The sequence below is a fragment of the Salmo trutta genome, chromosome 6, assembly GCF_901001165.1.
Source record: "Salmo trutta chromosome 6, fSalTru1.1, whole genome shotgun sequence".
In the NCBI taxonomy this organism is placed as follows: Eukaryota; Metazoa; Chordata; class Actinopteri; order Salmoniformes; family Salmonidae; genus Salmo; species Salmo trutta.
Window position 1 is genome coordinate 40,115,190 of NC_042962.1, and position 24,284 is coordinate 40,139,473.

Consider the following 24,284-nt stretch of genomic DNA (forward strand, 5'->3'; position numbering starts at 1 on the left):
TTGGTATTGCCTTCAGGTAGCCTGTTTCTGGACTCAGGTTCAGGAATGGCTGAAAATGCATAGCATTGATCTAAAATTGACCCTAGAAATAGTACTGTTAGGAGATCATGAGAGACCGGGTCAGTCAATTACTAATATACTAATACTCTTAGTAAAAGTATTTATCTTCAACATGCAATCTGTAGATTCTATTCGAGTAGATAGATTGAAATTGTATGTTAAACATCATAGCATAGTTGAAAGATATGTGTTGCGTAGAAACACGAAGTGGGTGGCCAGCAGAGATAGATAGGATGGGCTGAGGGAAGCTGAGGGTTGGTATGTGGAATTGGAGACAAGTGGGAGTGGAGTTGCTGTGTGTGAGAGAGAATGATGGGCAAAAGATAAAGGAGGAAAAAAAAGTCTAAATAAAACATAATACAAGTACATTTGATTGACACGAAGTGGCAGTGTTTTTACAACTAATGCCGGTTTGCCTGAGGCTGATGCCATGCAGGTGTTTGTACACATGCATATACACACACTCTCATTCAAATAAACAGATACAAGAATGCACACATACATGTAATAGTGGCAGACATGCACACAAACATATACAGTTGGCATTGCTGTTATGATTTCAGTTGTCCTTGATGTCCTTTGTTTTACATTTATTATTATTATTTATTTTTTTGCATTGTTGTTTGCTGTTTTCTTCTGTCTTTTCCTTTTTCTCTTTCGTTCATTCTCTTGGTTGTTGGTGGATTGGGGTTCTTGGGGGTGGGGAATGGGGAATGGGGAATGGAAATAATTGTATTATTTTTTTCTTCCGGGGGGGGGGATGTGGGAGGGGTCTCGAATGGTTGAGGGACAGCTAATGGGGAACTGTGGGGGGATCTTGGAGGGTTCGGGTTTCACAAGATTGTGATCATGAAAAAGGAAACTATGACATATATTTTATATCACTATCATGCACACGCAACCTCACACATAAGGATGGCTCTGTTGCGGAAAGACTGATACATGTTTGATAGTGTCTTGATGCTGTTTTGTTTGTTCTTCATGTTCTAATACTTTAATGTTACCCCTTCCTTGTGTTTTTTGTAATAAATAATAAAAAATAAATAACTAAATTAAATTAAATTGAAAAAATACTGGTTTCCAGCGTAGTGAGATGGTCGCTGTGGCCGGAGAGCCCGGCATCATCTTCGGCCAGTGTGAGATGTAGTGTGAGATGCCACAGAACCCCGGATGGTTTCCACGGTTGCCTGAATTGCAGCCAGTGAGTTATTCAGCCATTCGGTGAGTTCTGCTACCAAACTTTCACACGATTTTCCCAGCTCTCTGACAAGGATCTCCAGTGTTATCGGGTTTGCCGTATCACCCGGAGTGGCTATTGAAGCCTTCAATGGAGGTGGGGTGGTAGCCATTTTAGCTGAAGTTGATTTGGTGGAATGTGAAGTTCTTTCCGTCGATTTTCCAAAGCGTGTGACTGGTTTGCTAATTCTAACTTAGGTTCACTATTACTGGGTAATTAAAATTACTTTTGAGGTCATGAGAAGTATGAATTTAGGCGAAAATGTAGGATTATTTACAAAAGTTGTCGGAGAACAGACCTCGTGCGACTTCTTTCTACATTGCTCAACCGGAAGTCTCCTAAATTAATATCTAAGGGGCATTTTTCTTTATGGCAAATCTGATCTGTGAGAATATCTAAGGGGCTTTTATATCATTCTAAATGAATTAATAATAATAATAATAATTGCTTTGTTTAAAAAATGACGATATTTTGGAGATTTCATTTTCAAATAACCGAAGGTGAGTGAGAAAAAGGCCATTCTTGAACGCCTCACAAGTCCTCAACTGGCAGCTTCAATAAATAGTACCCGCAAAACACCAGTCTCACTGTCAACAGTGAAGAGGCGACTTCGGGATGCTGGCCTTCTAGGCAGAGTTCCTCTGTCCAGTGTCTGTGTTCTTTTGCCCATCTTAATCTTTTTATTGGCTAGTCGGAGATATGGCTTTTTCTTTGCAACTCTGCCTAGAAGGCCAGCATCCCGGAGTTGCCTCTTCACTGTCGATGTTGAGACTGGTGTTTTGCGGGTACTATTTAATGAAGCTGCCAGTTTGAGGACTTGTGAGGCGTCTGTTTCTCAAACTAGACACTCGAATGTACTTGTCCTCTTGCTCAGTTGTGCACCAGGGCTTCCCACTCCTCTTTCTATTCTGGTTAGAGCCAGTTTGCACTGTTCTGTGAAGAGAGTAGTGCACATCGTTGTATGAGATCTTAAGTTTCTTGGCAATTTCTCACATGGAATAGCCTTCATTTCTCAAAACAAGAATAGACTGACGAGATGTTTCTGGACATTTTGAGCCTGTAATCAAACCCACAAGTGCTGATGCTCCAGATACTCAACTAGTCTAAAGAAGGACAGTTTTATTGCTACTTTAATCAGCACAGCTGTGCTAACATAATTGCAAAAGGGTTTTCTACTGATCAATTAGCCTTTTAAAATGATAAACTTGGATTAGCTAACACAGCGTGCCATTGGAACACAGGAGTGATGGTTGCTGATAATGGGCCTCTGTACGCCTATGTAGATATTCCATTAGAAATCAGCTGTTTCCAGCTACAATAGTCATTTACAACATTAACAATGTCTACACTGTATTTCTGATCAATTTAATGTTATTTTAATGGACAATACTTTTGCTGTTCTTTCAAAAACAAGGACATTTCTAAGTGACCCCAAACTTTTGAACGGTAGTGTATATATTTTTTTTTTCAGAACATCTTGTTTTGTACTTTTCTGTAGTTTCTGTCATGCGGAATGACGCTGTTGAGATGAAGCAGGTATTGGGAGTAAAACATTTAATTATAACGGACAGAGACGAGACAGAAAAGACAAAAACAATACAATGCAGCAGCGGGGAACCGAGCAAGGGAACAAACAAATATAGGGGAGGAAAAGAACATGTGATGAGTCCAGGTGAGTCCAATAACGCTGATGCGAGTGACGAGGGAGGGCAGGTGTGAGTGATGGATGGCAAGAGCGTGTGATGCAGGGTAATCTGGCGCCCTCAAGCGCCAGGGGAAGGGAAGAGTGGGAGCAGACGTGACAGTACCCCGCCACACGGCGTCCCACCTGAGCGAACCGGCCGAGACATGGGCGCTGGGCAAGCCGGTTGGGGCGTGAAAACCCGACGGACCGGCAGGAGCGTGAGAGCCTGGCGAGCCGGCCGAGGCATGAGAGCCTGACGATCCAGCTGAGGCAAGACGCCTGTCGATCCCGCAACAGAATGGGAGCCCAATGATCCAGTGGAGTGTGACGTGGGATGGGAAGCCGCCGAACCAGGAAAACCTCTCGAGCCAGCCAGGGCGTGAAAGCCCTACGGGCTGGCTTAGGCACCCCGGTTCCATCGGTGGCGGAATGCACCCCAACGTCACCAACAAAACAAAAGACAAACCAAAAAAACTCCTGGACCGGCTGGGCGAACAAGAACTGATGATCCGGCTGAGGCCCGACGTGGGATGGGCGCCATCCGAGCCAACCGGGGCAAGGAAACCTCTCGAGCCAGCTAGGGCGTGAAAGCCCGATGAGCTGGCTAGGCTTCCCCCGGTTCCATCGGTGGCGACCCAGAGCCGCTGCCACCATTCCAACCTTAACGCCAGTACTCCCGATGCTTCGTATGTTTGGCTGCTGCATTCTGTCACATGTATTGTTTTTGTCTTTTGAATTTGTTTCTGACGCTGTTCCTGTCTCGACTCTGTCCGTTATAATTAAATGTTTTACTCCCCGTACCTGCTTCATCTCAACAGCGTTGTTTGTAGAGTTCACAATCTCATTTTCAAGTCCTTGTTTAAAAAATAACGATATTTTGAAGATGATTTTGTTTTCAAATAACCGAAAGTCAGCGGTTGTAATCTGAATAAAGGCCAAAATAATATTTATAAAGGCCAAAATATTTATTTCTGTTTTTAGAGGGAGACACCAAAAGCCCACCGTGCCTATTTTTTGAACAAGGACATCCCGGCCGGCCAAACCCTCCTCTAACCCAGACGACGCTGGGACAATTGTGCACCACCCTATGAGACTCCCAATCACGGTCAGATGTGATACAGTCTGGATTCGAACCAGGGACTGTAGTGACACTTCTTGCACTGAGATGCAGTGCCTTACATCACTGCGCCACTCGGGAGCCATGACCAATATGACCAATATATATTGTCCTGAAACATTGTTTGCAGAATTCACAGCATGCTACACTTGTGAAAAACAGGGTTAATACTAATAATACTTTTTATTCACAATATTTGTTGTATTATTTGTTTGTTTTTCTGTTGGATTAAATTGAAATTGCAAGCAACTTTGTATGGCTTGTTTTAAAAATAGCAATATTTGGGAGATTTCCTTTTCAAATAACTGAAAGTGATAGGTTGTAATCTGAATAAAGGGAAAAGGTGAGACATTCTAACTAATTTGCTAGATTTAAGTACAACTTTTGTATGACTGAAGCCTTTAGTGAGAGGTGTAATGCTTTAATATTTAATCATTTCTGCCCCCCGAATGTATATTCATTATATAAATAGGCCCATTTAATTTGGTCTGACTTGCCGTTCCAAATAAAATTGAATATCTTTTTCTCATATAATAAAAAAAACTGTTTTCTAGGTGTAGGCAAGACCATAAGAAAATAGGTAAACTGGGATATGACTAAAGAGTTAATCAGGGTGATTGTTCCACAAATAGAAAGGTATTTACCTTTCCATGGTAGCAAGATGTTATCTATTTTTGCTAACTTTCTATTAAAATGTATTGTAGTGAGATAATTTATTTGTTTCGGGATATGTATACCGAGTATATCCACATTACCATGAGACCATTTTATTGGTAACCTACATTGTAAAGTAGTATTTTTTAATGATCCAATACGTAATATAGTACTCTTATCATCATTTGGTTGTAATTCAGAGAGTTTAGAAAAATGTTCTAGATCCTTTATGAGGCTGTGGAGGGATCCAAGTTGTGGATTTAAAAGAAAACATGAATCATCAATGTGCAATGACACCTTTGTTTTTAAGCCTTGCATTTTTAATCCCTTGATATTATTGTTGGATCTGATTTGAATAGCTAACATTTCGATGGCCATAATAAATAGATATGCCGATAGTGGACAGTTTAAAAAGTTTTGTGAAGTAGCCATTACACCTAGGGTTACTATACATTATTTTAACCCATTTTATAAGAGATTCTCCAAAATTGAAATGTTCCTTGCATTTATATATAAACTCCAGTCATACTTTATCAAAAGCCTTTTCAAAGTCTGCAATGAATAGCAGGCCTGGTTTCCCAGATTTTTCATTGTGTTCTATTGTTTCCAGTACTTGCCTTATGTTATCTCCAATGTATCGTCCATGTAAAAAACCTTCTGATTAGAATGAATAATATCCGACAATACCTTTGAAATTCTATGCGCTATATATTTTGCTAGAATTTTTGCATCGCACACTGAAGTGTAAGGGGCCTCTCATTTTTTTAATGGCCTGGAAATGTATATTTCCCACTTGTATCCTGTTTCAGTAATAAAGAAACCAGACCTTCTTGTTGAGTGTCTGATAATCTACCATTTACATAGGAGTGGTTAAAACATGCTAATGCTCTGAGTATATCAAAAAAGGTTTGCCAGGCCTCCCGGGTGGCGCAGTGGTCAAAGGCACTGCATCGCACTGCTAGCTGTGCCACCAGGAGGCTCATGGGGCGGCTCACAATTGGCCCAGCGTCGTCCGGGTTAGGGAGGGTTTGGCTGGCAGGGATATCCTTGTCTTATCGCGTACTAGCCACTCCTGTGGCGGGCTGGGCGCAGTGCACACTGACCAGGTCGCTAGGTGTACGGTATTTCCTCCTACACATTGGTGTGGCTGGATTCTGGGTTAGATGTGCGTTGTGTCAAGAAGCAGTGCGGCTTGGTTGGGTGTTTCGGAGGATGCATGGCTCTCGACCTTCGCCTCTCCCGAGTCCGTATGGGAGTTGCAGCAATGAGACAAGACAGTAACTACTACTAATTGGATACCACGAAATTGGGGGAAAAAAGGGGGTAAAAAATACAAAATAAAATAAAAAGGTTTGCCATCCTGCCCTGGAGTTTTCCTCCTCTAGAGTTTTCCTCCTCTGTAATTTCACCTTCACATGAGTCTTTCTGTATGGCTGTTAATTTTACATTATTAATAGAAAACAAATCCATAAAACTAGCTTCGGTTAGAAAAGATGGAGGAGACTGAAACGAAAACATATTCCTGGATAGCTGAACATCCTTAATAGCGGAAATGATTTCGGATTTATTTTTGAAATCATCGAACAATCATTCTGTTGCCTCTAAAAAGGCCTCTTTTACCATTTCTCCATCCTGGAACAGTTTCTTGTGCTTTGCTAGTATGCGACTCACCCAGAATGATGCAATCGTGGTTGCCTTTGAGCTGGGCCTTGTAAAGATTGATTGTTGGGCAGCTAGTTGAGACTTCAACTCTTTTACTTTTCTCTTACGTAGTTCACTTTTACCTGGAAAGTCACTTTCATATTTATTGTGAACAGTTTTGAAATGCCTCTCGACATTTTCCTTCTTAGCAAGAGTTATGCTTGAATGGCAGATCTTCCCACTCACTGTGAAAGTGGTAGATTTTCGTTTTGTTGCTGTTTGGTCCAGCACTAATATTAAAAACATAACCGCAACTTCATAGAAAAAAATGTCGTAAAAAAATTGATACCACTGGAACATCAAAGAATATTCTGTTACAGGTCTCGCAAGCGTGGAAATGGAAACGTGCTAACTGCAGACGGTTGCTATGGTAGAGACAGTTTGGGGAAAAAATTTAGCAACTATAGTGCCGTGGGTTGGTCAAATTTTATGTCAATCAAGCTGTTTTAATTTTTATTTTGGCTGTGCAATAATATTCGAGAAAGAAGCTAACCTGTAAGCAAAGCATATGGTGCTTCAGAACTGTGGACTTTATTATTTTTAAGCAGACTCGATGGTAACGCTGTGAATTGCCAAAATATATATTTTTAGTGCATACATTTTGCTAACTTTTTTGCGGTCTACTAGAAAGAAGTTTGCGATCGACCGGTTGACTACGATCGACGTCCTGGGCACCAATGCTCTCGAAAGTGTGAAAATCATTCAACGGCATTTTTCTCCTACTCGTCTCTGAAGTGGGATAACAAGTTTATCAAATTTCAAAGAGGCATAACTTTCCCATGTTGAACAAGGGCTGATTAGGTTACCATTTATTTCAGGTGTGCTTATGAGTATATACGTGGAACTAATGGTGGGGTACTCAAGCGGAGGTTTGGGAAATACTGCTCTAAAGTCTACGGCTTGGCTTGGTTCTTTTTACAGTTTCTTAAAGTTACCTATAAGTTTTCTCTGTCCCACCAGTGATCGGAGAGCCGGTGAACCTGGAGTGGTTTAACCCCCAGGGGGAGCGCATCGTGTCGTCCCAGCGTGTGGCCCTGCACACCGGGGAGGACAGCTCCAGGCTGACCATCTATAATGCTGAGGTGGAGGACGCGGGAATCTACCGCTGCCAGGCCACCGACGCCCAGGGACAAACGCAGGAGGCCACCATGGTGCTGGAGATGTACCGTGAGTGTCACTTACATGCAATATGTAACAGAGGAGAACACACACCACCCTCTCTTCATTCCCTCTGTATCCATTCCAGCCTCTGTAGGGGTCCTTCAGACATACAAAGACATGAGTTGAATACATCGCCGTCTCCTCTGTTAGATCATAAAGATACACCATATTTACATTCCATTGCACCTCCGTAATAACTTGCCCATTAAAGAGTGTAGTGAATGTTTGCTGGGTCTGGTGGTGTGTGTGATGGATAGTATTGAATGTGTGCAGGCGAAGGAGGCAGGCTCTAATTGTATGGGAGAGGGAATCTTCTGTGACCGTTAATGGGACGTGATACACGGAGGAGTTTTGCGGCTGGTAACCATCTGGCAGACGCTTGATTTGAATCACCGGTGTGGTGTGTGTACTGTGTGTGTACAGTTGAAGTCGGAAGTTTACATACACTTATGTTGGAGTCATAAAAAATCATTTTTCAACCACTCCACAAATGTCTTGTTAACAAACTATAGTTTTGGCAATTCGGTTAGGACATCTACTTGGTGCATGACAAGTCATTTTTCCAACAATTGTTGACAGACAGATTATTTCACTTATAATTCACTGTATCACAACTCCAGTGGGTCAGAGTTTACATACACTGTGCCTTTAAACAGCTTGGAAAATTCCAGAAAATTATGTCATGGCTTTAGAAGCTTCTGATAGGCTAAATGACATAATTTGAGTCAATTGGAGGTGTACCTGTGGATGTATTTCAAGGCCTACCTTCAAAGTCAGTGCTTCTTTGCTTTTTTACACCATGGGAAATTAAAATAAATCAGCCAAGACCTCAGAAAAACAATTGCGGACCTCCACAAGTCTGGTTCATCCTTGGGAGCAATTTCCAAACGCCTGAAGGTACCACATTCATCTGTACAAACAATAGTATGTAAGTATAAACACCATGGGACCACGCAGCTGTCATGCCGTTCAGGAAGGAGACGTTTTCTGTCTCCTAGAGATGAACGTACTTTGGTTCGAAAATGGGAAAATCAATCCCAGAACAACAGCAAAGGACCTTGTGAAGATGCTGGAGGAAACATGTACAAAATTAACTATATCCACAGTAAAACGAGTCGTATATCGACATAACCTGAAAGGCCGCTCAGCAAGGAAAAGGAACTGCTCCAAAACCACCACAAAAAAGCCAGACTACAGTTTGCAACTGTACATGGGGACAAAGATCGTACCTTTTGAAGAAATGTCCTCTGGTCTGATGAAACAAAAATAGAACTGTTTGGCAATAATAAATATCGTCATGTTTGGAGGAAAAAGCTGGAGGCTGCAAGCTGAAGAACACCATCCCAAACGTGAAGCACGGGGGTGGCAGCATCATGTTGTGGGGGTGCTTTGCTGCAGGAGGGACTGGTGCATTTTACAAAATAGACAGCATCATGAGATATAATAATTATGTGGATATATTGAAGCAACATCTCAAAACATCAGTCAGGAAGTTAAAGCTTGGTCGCAAATAGGTCTTCCAAATGAACAATGACCCAAAGCATACTTCCAAAGTTGTGGCAAAATGGCTTAATGACAACAAAGTCAAGGTATTGGAGTGGCCATCACAAAGCGCTGACCTCAATCCTATAGAACATTTGTGTGCACAACTGGAAAAGCGTGTGCGAGCAAGGAGGCCTAGAAACCTGACTCAGTTACGCCAACTCTGTCAGGAGGAATGGACCAAAATTCACCCCTTAATGTGGGAAGTTTGTGGAAGGCTACTCCAAAACGTTTGACCGAAGTTAAACAATTTAAAGGCGATGCTACCAAATACTAATTGCGTGTACGTAAACTTCTGACCCACTAGGAATGTGATGAAAGAAATAAAAGCTCAAATAAATTATTCTCTCTACAATTATTCTGAAATTTCACATTCTTAATATAAAGTGGTGATCCTAACTGACCTAAGACAGGCAATTTTTACTAGGATTAAATGTCAGGAATTGTGAAAAACTGAGTTTAAATGTATTTGGCTATGGTGTATGTAAACTTCCGACTTCAGCTGTATGTACATATGCACACGCTCTCATGCACGCACACACACGTACGCACACCCCCCTCTGGAGGGTGCTTACCTTTCTCTCCCTCTCCACATGTCCCCCTACCTCCTCTCACACACCTCGTTACAGCGGCACCACAGCTTGGCAGCTGTATCCATGACAACATCAGTCAGCCACCGTTCAGCTCTGTGTGTTCAGTATGTATGAGCAGTAACAGGAAGATAGTCACCTAAAGGGCTTGAGCAGGCCAGTAGTAGCCAGCACCCATCTGAGGCGATACCGAATCTGATTTCTTGTGATAAACATAAACACCACATGTTATGAAAAATGGACGGCCACTTTAAATGTGCTGTACATTACCATTTGTGAGTGTTGACATTTCCAGAAGACGTCAACACACCCACACACACGTGCACACGTCTTGACATTATCATATGTGTTCGTGCATCACAACTCACAACCTGACAAAAGCTATTCATATTCAAACTCAAATTATAGTTTTATTTTAGCGAACAGATGAAAGACTATAATTTTCCGCACTGCTGAGTAATTGACAAGTATAGAGTTTCCAGAGTCTATCTTTGAGCACCGACCAACGGAGACCCACTTCAGACAGGAGACAGTGGAGGCAGTCGATATCCCACCTGAGGGAGCTCCAAGAAAATTGTCATGTCACCCCACTTTGACAGTTGCCCTTGCAGCTATGTGGGCAAAATGACGGAAGAGAAATTCTCACTGTGTTACCAATTTGACGGTGTCAAGCGAGCGGTAGACTATTACACGAGACGATTTGTTTTTCTTACTGATTTTCTTGTCGAGCAGGGTAACGACAAAGAAGACAGGAAATGAACACAAGTAGCGGGAGAACAAGGGACAACAATGTGTTTGAATCCCAGGGAGAGAACTGGGGGAATGAGAGGGAGAGAGGGAAGAGAGAAAGCGGGAGTGAGGGAATTAAATAGAGCGCGAAAGAGAGAGAAAAATGGAGAGAGAGGGGTGGGTGAATTTGAGATGTAGTGAGAGAAGGAGAGGGAGAGAATGAGAGAGAGGGGGTAAGAGAATTAAAGGGAATGACATAGCGTAAGAGAGGGAGTGAGGGAATTAGACACAAAGAGAGAGGAGAGAAACCAGCTAAAATGTGCCGTGGAATGAAACCGGGCAGATGAGGAGGTTTGAATCTCACATTCAGAGGCACGTTAAAGAGCGGCGAAGAGAAAAAAAAGTATGTTTTGGAGAGCCGCCTGACATAAATCACATTGAAAAATGCTAATGTAATAGGTTGCAGAGTGATCTAGTGGATGGGACTGAAATAAATAGGGCCATGCATGTGATTTATGCACACTTTCATTTTTCCTCACAAAGTGGATAACCCGGTGCCAAACTCCACATGCAAAATACACACGCATGCATGCACACTCTTTTTTTCTCTCCCTACGCCATACACACACGCCGTGTGATAAGTTGACGACACTAGCCAGCACTACGGGTTCTGAGAGAGTGGTGGAGTGTTTTTTAAGAGAACAGAAATGCAGGTCCCAAGTCAGCTTTCCCCAGGTGTAATCTATCAACCATCTGCCAGGGCTTGTCAGACAGGTGCCACAGCTTTAGACCGACACAAGTTGAATCAATCATTTGATTACAAACAGAACTTTCGGGGTGGGAGGATTCATTGAATATGCTGTGGGAAAGTGTATGGGACTATTTTAGAGCACAGAGAATCCGAGTTGTCTCAGTGGTGTAGAATCATAAACAATATGTAAAACAGTTTGTTCTATAGAATGGAATTTACTCTCTACTCCACTGCAGGGTTTCCCTCAATCAATACACGTTACTTGGGCTCTGTTCCAAAGCCCACACTCGCATACTACTTAGAATGAGGTGATGTATTGGCCATGCATTCTAAATGGTATACTTGTGTGAATATTGTAACATAAACTCTCTTGGAAAGACATCTCTAATGTGTCTTCAGTTCCTGTTACATCATTTCCTATGTGACAGAGAAGCTAACGTTCCGCAACGTGAGGTCCCCCCAGGAGTTCCGTCACGACGAGGCGGCAGAGGTCGTGTGTGATGTCATCGCCTCGCCGGCACCCGCTGTCTCTTGGTTCTACCAAAAGGGCTTCAGGAGCATGGAGATCACAGAGGAGCACTACAGTAAGTCTGCTTATGGTCATTTGATACATGCTGCCTCTGTTGATGTGTTGGTAAACCTTATTTGCTTGTTAAAATGCCTAACTTTGTAATGTGCTTACTGTAGCTACCATAATAGCAGCATAACTTGACTCATGAAAAGTAATCTATTGAGCAGTAGAGACCATATAGAAATCAAGTGATATTTTCATGTGAACATGTCATTGGATTTTTCTTTGATGGTATTTTACAGTCTGCTTTTAATGAAGCAGCTGATAATTACATTATCATTGATATCAGAAGCCAATTAACGGGTTTGCTAGCGCATCAAAAAATGTTACATCTAATGAATTCAGTTTACATGTCAGATTGCTTCACACACCATTTTGAATTATATCAGTTTAATAAATGTGCTTACTGTAGAACATGTGTGTGTCCCAAATTGCACCCTATTCCCTATGTAGTGCACTACTTTTGACAAGAGCCCTATGGGCCCTGTTCATATGCAGTGCACTGTATAGTGAAAGGGGTGTCATTTGGGATGTAACCTATTTAAACAAACCACTTTTATGAAAAATATATTCCCCAGATTCTGTCATGGGTTTGACGCTATAAATAGATAGTTCTAGCAATAAAAGCCACAGCATGTGATTTCATTAAACATATTGTTGGACAATAAAACATGTTAACGAGCCTGCCTAGAAGATGGAGAGTAGTGGATGCAAATGTAATTTGGTGGTCCGATGCTCGCTGCCAGGCTGTTGAGATCTGTGGGAATCATCCTTTCTTCCTTCTTCCATATTCCTCCATATGTCTTTCTACTTTTTATTTAGTATTTTTTTGTTCCCATGTTGTTGAGATCTGTGGAAAGAAGATCTTTCTACTTCCTTCTCTCATGGCCGCTGAACAGTCACAATACAGGATATTATTTCACCTTATTTATTTTTTCTTTCTTTATTTTGTATTATTTCTTCACTTATTTTTGTGTGCTTATGTTGTTGACCTACAGTATGTGGGGATATGAAGGGGATATTCTTTCTGTCTTGAACACTGATGTGACAGCACAAGAAATAATTCCATCATATTGCTCTACTTTTATTTTTCTTCATTAAATGAGTTATTTCAGATCATTGCTCCTAAAAGGAAAGGAAACAAAGGTGTCGTATACTATTGGAACACATCCTTTAGCTAAGGAGGAAAGGATAAGGAAAGAACAGTGTCTTAGATTGGAACACATCCTATGGCTTAGAAGGAAAGGAGAAGGGAAAGTTATTTTAGACTGTTAGAACACATTCCAATGCTAGAAGGACAGGAGAGGGAAAGTAATGTATCTTAGATTATTGGAATACATCTTGGGGCTGAGAAAGAAAGGAGAAGGAATGAAATGTATCTTCGACTATTGGGAACACATTCATGGCTCTTGCATGATGGACAGAAGTTAATTTGCAGGTTCAGACTTGTATACCAATACTCTGTCACCCCATCATTACTTTTCCTCCTACACCTTCCCCCTCATTCACCCATCACATAGACAGACTTCCTAGGCTGATTAGGCAAATTATTTGTTTGAATCCTTTGAAAGTAGTCAGGTTTTTTAATTGAAATTCAAAGGCCCTTCCCTTCTAAGCACGATCTCCCCTTGCCGTGCAGTAATGATTAAAGGTAAAGATAGCGGTGCTTTTAAAAAGAATTCCACGCTAATTACGGGTCAAGGTTTTAAATATCTTTGCGCTCGACCGAGAGAGATAGGGTTATCACTTATCTGCCAGTGACAACAATGAAGAAGGATGGGAAACTTTTTGTAAACTGCAGACCTAATTGCTAAAGTATTTATCTCACTTCGCTTAGCTAACTTTATTTTAAAAAGCTAAAAGTGATAAAGGTTTCTGAAAATATTATTTGATAGCAAGTGTGTGATTGGAGTCATGGGACTTCCTTTCACTATTTTTCCTTTCTATCGTTTCACATCTCTTTCTAACTCTCTCTACCCCTCTCTCCACCTTTCTTTCTTTCTGTCTTTCTTTCTGTCTTTGTCTTTCTTTCTCATGCTCTATCCCTCTCTCTATTCTTGCCCCCTTCTCTCTGTCTATCCCTCTCTATCACTCCCTTTGTCACTCTGTATCGCTCTCTCTATACCCCCCCCCCCGAAGGCAGGTTCCAGGTGCTGCCCAACAACAACCTGCAGATCCACAAGGTAACCAAGGCGGACGAGGGCATGTACCGCTGCGAGGCGCGAGTGGAGGCCCGCGGCGAGATCGACTTTGTCGACATCGAGTTGGTGGTGAATGGTGAGAAGCTATAGAGTCCACTATAGCTAATACCTATCCATTCATATGCAGTGGTGAACGAAGAGTTAGCCATCTAGCTAGCATATCATACCGACTCTCCCCTTGACTATCATAACCAAAATGTTCAGTTATATATCTAAACTTGGTTCTCTGAAAGAACAAAGCTCAACAAATCAGAATCATTAAAACTCTACCCAGACATATTTTTCCTCTCACTGTAGCAGCTGGGCCTGATCTCAGAGCAGACTTATGAAGACTAGCGTAGGATACAGTACCTGCTCTCGTTTTATATATATTAAAAGCCTATCCAACCATATACAGTGGTCCCTTCTACAATAGCAGCCGCACAGCAGTGATGTTAAGGATGAGAAGCCTCTTACGGAGCCACAGTGTAAAGGCTCTCTTAGGCCAGGCACTGGGGTGTATCGATCAGTGGCATACAGAATTGTTGCTCCTCTCAGGGTGAGAATAGAGTCACCTAGTGAGCCAGAATCATTTTCCCCTCCTACACTCCACAGTCACAGCACTGACACAGGTACAGGGTTGCCAGCTCCCAAACAATCGCACCCCAGGACCACGGGCAAAATGAAACGCTTATCTGTCCAGAGACACTTGGTCTCACACAAAGAAGGAACTTCTGTCTCCGGTGGCAGGGGTTAAATTGTCAATAGTGGCGCCAAATTTATTTTTCTCTGATCTGATTCAATTCAGGTTCTCTTTTGAGTTATTGATACGAAAATAATCATACCTGGTGTGTAAGAATCGAGTCATTGATTAAGATTTAATCTTGTTAATTGTGTAGGTCACAGGAGGTTGGGTGCACCTTAATTGGGGAGAATGGGCTCGTGGTAATGGTTTGAGCAGAATTAGTGCAATGGTATCAAATACATCAAACACATGGTTTCCTTGTGTTTGATGCCATTCCCTTTGCTCTGTTCCGGACAATATTATGAGCCATTCTCCCCTCAGCAGCATCCCGTGGTGTAGGTGGAAGTGTGATGGACAGGGGTTTGAACCTGTCCATCGGGTTTCAATCAAGGTTACTCATCACGCAAGTGTAGTTTTGAACCACCACTGCTACAAAGGCAGTGACTCCAGCAGTTAGAACTGTAGAGTCACTAAATTCTGCTGTGTTGAACATAATAACTGAGCATTCACCTCAGATTGGCTTAGTTTGAGAGAAAGAACAGACTCACCGATCAAGACAGGCTCATTATAGAGCTACTTAATGATCAAAGGTTGCCACCGCTCCTTTGATTTCCTCTATACTCGCACTATTTCTGTGATTGAAGATTTCAATTAGTGCCAACTCGGGGCTTTGTAGCCCAAAAAGCGAAAGGTTGTCATTTTAATTCTCTCATTTGTCCTCAGGAAGGCCCCAGTGAAGCCAAGAATGCAAGCCACCTGAGAGTGTTTCGGGAGTGATTGAAATGTGATCTCTCGCGAGCTATAAGCACCGGTTATGCATGAGCGCCCACAATATTGTCTCGGCTATCTTGCTCTTCCCACCTAATGTAATAAACGCACTCGGTGGAAAAAAAACACGGATTGCGTTCAATTTAGAGCACCACTTATAGTTGTGAGGAAGATCCAATAAGCTTGCTCAATGAGGCGAGTCCTATTATCCACCCGGCAACATGACACCCACCATCTGGCTACGGAGATGGGACAGTCCACCACAGCCATCACTATAAAGTGTGTCCGACTGAGATAAGGAAAAACTCAGAAGTAACCCACTGGGCACAAACTGGTTGAATCAACATTGTTTTTATGTAATTTTTCAGCATATTCTGATGTGGAAAATACATTGGATTTGAAAAGAGTCATCAACTGATTTATTTAAATTTTTTTAAATTTGGGGGGGGGGGGATCAGCTTTAATTTTACATTAACATTTACATTTGAGTCATTTAGCAGACGCCCTTATCCAGAGCGACTTACAGGAGTGAATGCATACATTTAATTTCATACATTATTTTTCTGTGCTATTGCAGATACATTGTGGATTCTATCAGTGCAATTGTCTGCATAATCCCCCATATACCAGTCAAACATTTGGACACACCTACTCATTCAAGGGTTTTCTTTATTTCTATTATTTTCTGCATTGTAGAATAATATTGCAGACATCAAAACTAAGAAATAACACTATGAAATAACACGTGGAATCAGGCAGTAACCAAAAAAGTGTTAAACAACTCAAAATATATTTTATATTTGAGATTCTTTAAAGTAGCCATCCTTTGCCTTGATGACAGCTTTGCACAATCTTGGCATTCTCTCAACTAGCTTCACCTGGAATGTTTTCTAATAGTCTTAAAGGAGTTTCCACATATGCTAAGCACTTGTTGGCTGCTTTTCCTTCACTCTGCGGTCCAACTCATCCCAAACCATTTCAATTGGGTTGAGGTCGGGTGAATGTTAGAGGCCAGGTCATCTGATGCTGCACTCTATCCCTCTCCTTGGTAAAATAGCTCTTACACAGCCTGGATGTGTGTTGGGTCATTGTCCTGTTGAAAAACGGGACAATGATTAGTCCCACTAAGCGCAAAAGCAGATGGGATGGCGTATCGCTGCAGAATGCTGTAGTAGCCATGCTGGTTAAGTGTGCCTTTAATTCTAAATACATTCTTAATAAAAGCACCCCCACACATCACACAACGCCCTCCATGCTTCACGGTGGGAACCACACATGTGGAGATCATCCGTTTACCTACTCACAAAGACTTGGAACCAAAAATGTCAAATTTGGACTCATTAGACCAAAGGACTGATTTCCACCAGTCTAATGTCCTTTGCTCTAATGTCCATTGTTTCTTTGCCAAAGTAAGTTTCTTCTTAATATTGATGTCCTTTAGTAGTGGGTTCTCTGCAGCAATTTGACCATGAAGGCCTGATTTCATGCAGTCTCCTCTGAACAGTTGATGTTGAGATGTGTCTGTTGCTTGAACTCTGTGAAGCATTTATTTGGACTGCAATTTCTGAGGCTGGTAACTCTAATGAACTTATCCGCTGCAGCAGAGGTAACTCTGGGACTTCCTTTCCAGTGGCGGTCCTCATGAGAGCCAGTTTCATCATAGCACTTGATGGTTTTAGCGACTGCACTTGAAGAAACTTTCAAAGTTCTTGAAATGTTCCACATTGACTTACCTTCATGTCTTAATGTAATGATGGACTGTTGTTTCTCTTTGCTCATATGGACGTGGTCTTTTACCAAAAAGGGCAATCTTCTATATACCACACTACCTTGTCACAACACAACTGATTGACTCAAACGCATTAAGAAGGAAAGATATTCCACAAATTAACTTTTAACAAGGCACACCTGTTAAATGAAATGCATTCCGGGTGACTACCTCATGAAGCTGGTTTAGAGATTGACAAGAGTGTGCAAAGCTGTCATCAAGGCAAAGGGTGGCTACTCTGAAGAATCTCAAATATAAAATATATTTTGATTTGTTTAACACTTATTTGGTTACTACATGATTCCATATGTCCAAACTTTTCAAACTTTTGAATGGTACTGTATATATATATATTATATGTATATTATATATATATATATATATATATATACACTGCTCAAAAAAATTAAGTGAACACTTAAACAACACAATGTAACTCCAAGTCAATCACACTTCTGTGAAATGAAACTGTCCACTTAGGAAGCAACACTGATGGAAAATAAATGTCACATGCTGTTGTGCAAATGGAATAGACAACAGGTGGAGATGATAGGCAATTAGCAAGACACCCCCAATAAAGGAGTGGTTCTGCAGGTGTGGACCACAGACCCCTTCTCAGTTCCTATGCTTATTGGCTGATGTTTTGGTCACTTTTGAATGCTGGTTGTGCTTTCACTCTAGTGGTAGCATGAGACGGAGTCTACAACCCACACAAGTGGCTCAGGTAATGCAGCTCATCCAGGATGGCACATCAATGCGAGCTGTGGCAAGAAGGTTTGCTGTGTCTGTCAGCGTAGTGTCCAGAGCATGGAGGCGCTACTAGGAGACAGGCCAGTACATCAGGAGACGTGGAGGAGGCCGTAGGAGGGCAACAACCCAGCAGCAGGACCGCTACCTCCGCCTTTGTGCAAGGAGGAGCAGGAGAACCACTGCCTGACCTCCAGCAGGCCACAAATGTGCATGTGTCTGCTCAAACGGTCAGAAACAGACACCATGAGGGTGGTATGAGGGCCCGACATCCACAGGTGGGGGTTGTGCTTACAGCCCAACACCGTTTGGCATTTGCCAGAGAACACCAAGATTGGCAAATTCGCCACTGGCGCCCTGTGCTCTTCACAGATGGAAGCAGGTTCACACTGAGCACTTGACAGACGTGACAGAGTCTGGATACGCCGTGGAGAATGTTCTGCTGCCTGCAACATCCTCCAGCATGACCGGTTTGGCGGTGGGTCAGTCATGGTGTGGGGTGGCATTTCTTTGGGGGGCCGCACAGCCCTCCATGTGCTCGCCAGAGGTAGCCTGACTGCCATTAGGTACCGAGATGAGATCCTCAGACCCCTTGTGAGACCATATGCTGGTGTGGTTGGCCCTTGGTTCCTCCTAATGCAAGACAATGCTAGACCTCATGTGGCTGGAGTGTGTCAGCAGTTCCTGCAAGAGGAAGGCATTGATTCTATTGATTCTGCTTTAGTCCAGGTCTGGGAGGAGATCCCTCAGGAGACCATCCGCCACCTCATCAGGAGCATGCCCAGGCATTGTAGGGAGTTCATACAGGCACGTGGAGGCCACACACACTACTGAGCCTCATTTTGACTTGTTTTAAGGACATTACATCAAAGTTGGATCAGCCTGTAGTGTGGTTTTCCACTTTAATTTTGAGTGTGACTCCAAATCCAGACCTCCATGGGTTGATAAATTGGATTTCCATTGATTATTTTTGTGTGGTTTTGTTGTCAGCACATTCAACTATGTAAAGAAAAAAGTATTTAATAAGATTATTTCTTTCATTCAGATCTAGGATGTGTTGTTTAAGTGTTCCCTTTATTTTTTTGAGCAGTATATTTTCCTTCTTTATTATTTCCCCCTAACCCTGCCACCCATCCCCTAATTGGAGTAAACTAATGGACAACAATACTTAGGCTTCCACTTCCAGCTTAAACATACAAATCAAATGGTATTGGTCACATACACATGGTTAGCAGATGTTAATGTGAGTGTAGTGAAATGCTTGTGTTTCTAGTTTTGACAGTGCAGTAAGATCTAACAAGTAATCTAACAATTCCACAACAACTACCTAATACACACAAATCTAAAGGGATGGAATAAGAATATGTACATAGAAAAATATGGATGAGTGATGGGGCATAGGCAAGATACAATAGATGGTATACAATACAGTATATATATATATATATATATATATATATATATATATATATGAGATGAGTAACATAAGATATATAAATATTATTAAAGTGGCATTATTAAAGTGACTAGTGGTCCAGTTATTAAAGTGGCTAATGATTTTGAGTCTGTATGTCGGCAGCAGCCTCTCTGTGTTAGTTATGGCTGTTTTACAGTCTGATGGCCTTTAGATAGAAGCTGTTTTTCAGTCTCTAGGTCCCAGCTTTGGTGCACCTGTACTGACCTTGCCTTCTGGATGGTAGAAGTGTGCACAGGCAGTGGCTCGGGTGGTTGTTGTCCTTGATGATTTTTGGCCTTCCTGTGACATTGGGTGCTGTAGGTTTCCTGGAGGGCAGGTAGTATGCCCCTGGTGATGCGTTGTGCATACTGCACCACCCTTTGGAGAGCCTTGCAGTTGTGGGTACTGCATTTGCTGTATCAGGCGGTGATACAGGCTGACAGGATGCTTTCAATTGTGCATCTGTAAAAGTTTGAGGGTTTTAGGTGACAAGACAAATTTCTTCAGCCTTCTGAGGTTGAAGAGGCGCTGTTGCGCCTTCTTCACCACACTGACTGTGTGGGTGAACCATTTCAGTTTGTCCGTGATGTGTACGCCAAGGGCCTTAACTTTCCACCTTCTCCACTGCTGTCCCGTCGATATGGATAGGGGAGTGCTCCCTCTGCTGTTTCCTGAAGTCCACGATCATCTCCTTTGTTTTGTTGACGTCGAGTGAGAGGTTGTTTTCCTGACACCACAATCAAAGTGCACTCACCTCCTCCCTGTAAGCTGTCTCATCGTTTTGGTAATCAAGCCCACTACTGTGAAGTCATCTGCAAACTTGATGATTGAGTTGGAATCGTGCATGGCAATGCAGTCATGGGTGAACAGGGAGTACAGGAGGGGCCTGATCACACACCCTTGTGGGGCCCCAGTGTTGAGGGTCAGTGAAGTAGAGATGTTGTTTCCTACCTTCACCACCTGCGGGCGGTCCGTCAAAGTCCACAACCCAATTGCAGACCCAGCGTTTCAAGCTTAATGATGAGCTTGGAGGGTACTATGGTGTTGAATGCTGAGCTGTAGTCAATGAACAGCTTTCTTACATAGGTATGCCTCTTCTCCAGATGGGATAGGGCAGTGTACAGTGTGATGGCGATTGCATCGTCTTTGGAACTATTGGGGCGGTATGCAAATTGAAGTGGGTCTAGGGTGGCAGGTAAGGTGGAGGTGATATTATCCTTGACTAGTCTCTCAAAGCACTTCATGATGACAGAAGTGAGTGCTTCGGGGCGATAGTCATTTAGTTAGTTATCTTTGCTTTCTTGGGTACAGGAACAATGGTGGACATCTTGAAGCATGTGGGGACAGCAGACTGGGATAGAGAGAGATTGAATATGTCCTCATGCTCTGAGGACGCAGCTAGGGATGCCATCTGGACCGGCAGCCTTGTGAGGGTTAACACTTTTAAATGTCTTACACACGTTGGCCACAGAGAAGGAGAGGGGTGGCCTACTGTCCTTGGTAGCGGGCCGCTTCTGTGTTATCCTTAAAGCGGGAAAATTGGGTTTAGTTTGTCTGGAAGCAAGACGTCGGTGTCCATGAATTGGCTGGTTTTCTTTTTGAAGTCTGTAATTGCCTGTAGACCCTGCCACATACGTCTCATGTCTGACTCGTTGAATTGCGACTCCACTTTGTCCCTGTACTGACATTTTGCTTGTTTGTTTGCCTAGCGGAGGGAATAACTACGCTGTTTATATTTCGCCATATTCCCAGTCATCTTTCCATGGTTAAATACGCTGGTTCGCTCTTTCAGTTTTGTGCGAATGCCACCATCTATCCACTGTTTCTGGTTAGGGTAGGTTTTAATAGTGTTAGGTTCGTATTTTTCAGAGTAAATAACTCATTGCTTCTACACGTAAACCAAACAGTGTTCGATTATCCTATCTTTCTTTTCGTTTTTTAACTCACTATCTTCAAGAACTCTCGTCTTAAAACTCACTGCAATGGGGACTTTTGTCCTTTTTTACAGATCTCGCAGGGGAATACCCCCACTAGGGACCTATCCTATTTGGAACCTACCCTTCACGTATATTAGCGTGGCTCTTATATTTTTATCTGGTTCTCGCAGAAGAAAAACCTCCACTCGGGACCGATCCTTATGGAACCTACCCTACACCATATTTAGCCTAGCGCTATGGATCTTGCAGAGAATTACCCCCACTCGGGACCTAACCTTATGGAACCTACCCTACACCATTTATTTACGACCGGTCGTTTCCACAATGGGCCTATAGAATTAAACTCAGGCTTCCTAAATCCTTATTCTATAATTATTCAGCCTATGATTCTCATCTCCCCAAGATGTCAAAATGAGTGGTAACAGGTGTAGGTACTTGCCTACGTTATTTGTTGTGCCGGCTCCTGTTCCACTAATCTGGATTCTTTGGTTTGATTAAAAATCTTGGTGAATCCTGTCAACAACGCCAACTGTTAGGTTCTTATTTTTCAGAGTAAATAACTCACGGACACTAGAGAAGCTTTAACCATGTTTAATCATCCCCAAAGATTCTGTACAGCTGAAATCAGACAGCTAAACATTTCAGAAGTCACAGTTTATATGCATCCTACTTAAGACACTCCTCTTTACAGTTTATGGCTCCACAGGAAAGAAGGTAACCAGATACCAACCCTGATGACTCCCTTAAGGGAAACTGACCTCACCCCTCACCTCCTGACCTCAACCCCTTCTTCACCTAATCCACAGATATCCATCTGTCTTCACTATATCAACACATCGCTCTCCTCTCCTCCATCAAACACATTCCAAAGCCTTCTGGCTTTTTACAAACTCTTTCTATTCAAGGCTTTGTCTCAATCATTTATTTAATATCTCAATGTTCAAAGTTTAGCCGATTCCAACAATAGTCACAGTGGGTACAACATCTCCAATGCACTTCCTTATAAACTAATTTACTGAATCAGTGTATAAGTCAATGTTATTCTCTTAGGCTGCCCGGAACATTTCCCAGTCTGCGTGATCAAAACAATCTTGAGGTGTGGATTCCGATTGGTCAGACCAGCGTTGAATAGTTCTTGTCATGGGTACATCCTGTTTGAGTTTATTTCTATAGCACGGTAGGAGCAACATGGACAGTATATTTTACATTAGTTATCTTTTGTTTGTTTTTAGTCCCAGCCTTCAGCTCCCCTCAAATCCTCCTATCTATCGCTGAAGACCTAACCAGTTTTGATTTCTAGCTGCCATATATTTTTCTACTGTGCTGTGATGTTTCACAAAAGTTCTGAAACTTTCTATTTTCATAGTTTCTACAGATTGTAAATTAAAGATAAACACCTTTGCTAAGAGTATTATTGCTATATTGATTGATTGGCTATGACTTTTCAAATCACCCAGCAGTGCTATTTGCAGAGTTAGCTCTAAGGAAATGTGGCAATTTTTCATCCATTCCTGAAACTGCGACCAAAAACAAGCTACATATGGGCAGTACCAAAACAAGTGATCTAATGATTCTGTCTCTTCGCAGAAAAATCTACAAAGCTGGGATGGTTGTATCCCCCATATAGATAACATTCTATTGGTTGCAAGAATTTTGTATAATAATTTTGATAAAAGTTTTTAATCCGGCGTCATTTTGTATATCAGTTCATAAACCATGTGCCATGGAATCGGTACATCTAAAATCTCCTCCCACCTATTTTGCAAACAGCATAACGCAGCTGTAAATGAAACTGGTATACTTTCTTATTTATCACAAATTTCTTTTTGCCAATTTTGGTCTTTAATGTAGGGCTGACAGACATATGCCTTACCTTCTTCCCTTTTTGTGGTAATGCTGCATTCAGTTGGTTGAAATTTTGGATAGAGCATACATTTTGTTAACTACATGTGGGACATAACTCCACCAGTCCTATTTATGATATTTACAAAAATTACTTTTTTTTGTAATATAAAAAAAAGTGTATTAGTATATTGAGTTTAAACATAATATTAGTTGTGTCTTTTCTGTTGCATTAAATTGAAATTGCAACCAGCTTTATATTGCTTGTTTTAAAAATAGCGATATTTTGGAGAAAAGGGTGATTCCTGAACACGAGGTGAGCCATTTTTACTAATCTACTAGAAAACCAGTTTGGATTTAAGTATAATTTTTGTGTGATTGAAGCCTTTAGTGAGAGGTCCAATGCTTTAGTATTCATTGTTCCCCATCGAATTCATATTCATTATATAAATAGGCCCGTAACATTTTGTCTGGCTTGCCGTTCCAAATAAAGTGGAATAGTTTTTGCTCATATCATTTAAAAAACAAGTCGTTATGTGTAGGCAGATCCATAAGTATATACATTTACATTTTAGTCATTTAGCAGACACTCTTATCCAGAGTGACTTACAGTAGTGAATGCATACATTTCATAATTTTTTTTTTTTTCTGTGCTGGCCCCCCGTGGGAATCGAACCCACAACCCTGGTGCTGCAAACACCATGCTCTACCAACTGAGCTACAGGGAAGGTAAACTGGGAAAAGACATTCATTAATCAGTTGGACCATTTTATTGGTCAACTACACGGTAATGTACAAGTTTTTTTTTAGATATCCAATACGTAATATACACTTATCATAATTTGTTTTTTTAGATATCCAATACATAATATACACTTATATATATACAATATATAATTTGGTTTTAATTATCTAGAAAAATTGAGGCTGTGCAGGCTGTGCAGGGATCCATATTGGAGATTTAAAAGAAAACATGAATCGTCAGCATACAATGAATGACACCTTTGTTTTTAAGCCCTAGATTTCTAGCCCCTTGATATTATT

The 24,284-nt window shown here is 41.8% G+C and overlaps 1 protein-coding gene across 3 annotated transcripts in view; it reads left to right on the forward strand.

The window, feature by feature from the left end:
• LOC115195911 (neural cell adhesion molecule 2) overlaps positions 1 to 24,284 on the forward strand; it is a 446,035-nt gene that overhangs the window by 323,617 nt on the left and 98,134 nt on the right. For all 3 annotated transcript variants that reach the window (XM_029756255.1, XM_029756257.1, XM_029756256.1), the window contains exons 3-5: positions 7,414 to 7,620; positions 11,655 to 11,810; positions 13,937 to 14,074. In XM_029756255.1, coding sequence (XP_029612115.1) covers positions 7,414 to 7,620; positions 11,655 to 11,810; positions 13,937 to 14,074 — 501 coding nt within the window. The remainder of the gene's footprint in view (positions 1 to 7,413; positions 7,621 to 11,654; positions 11,811 to 13,936; positions 14,075 to 24,284) is intronic.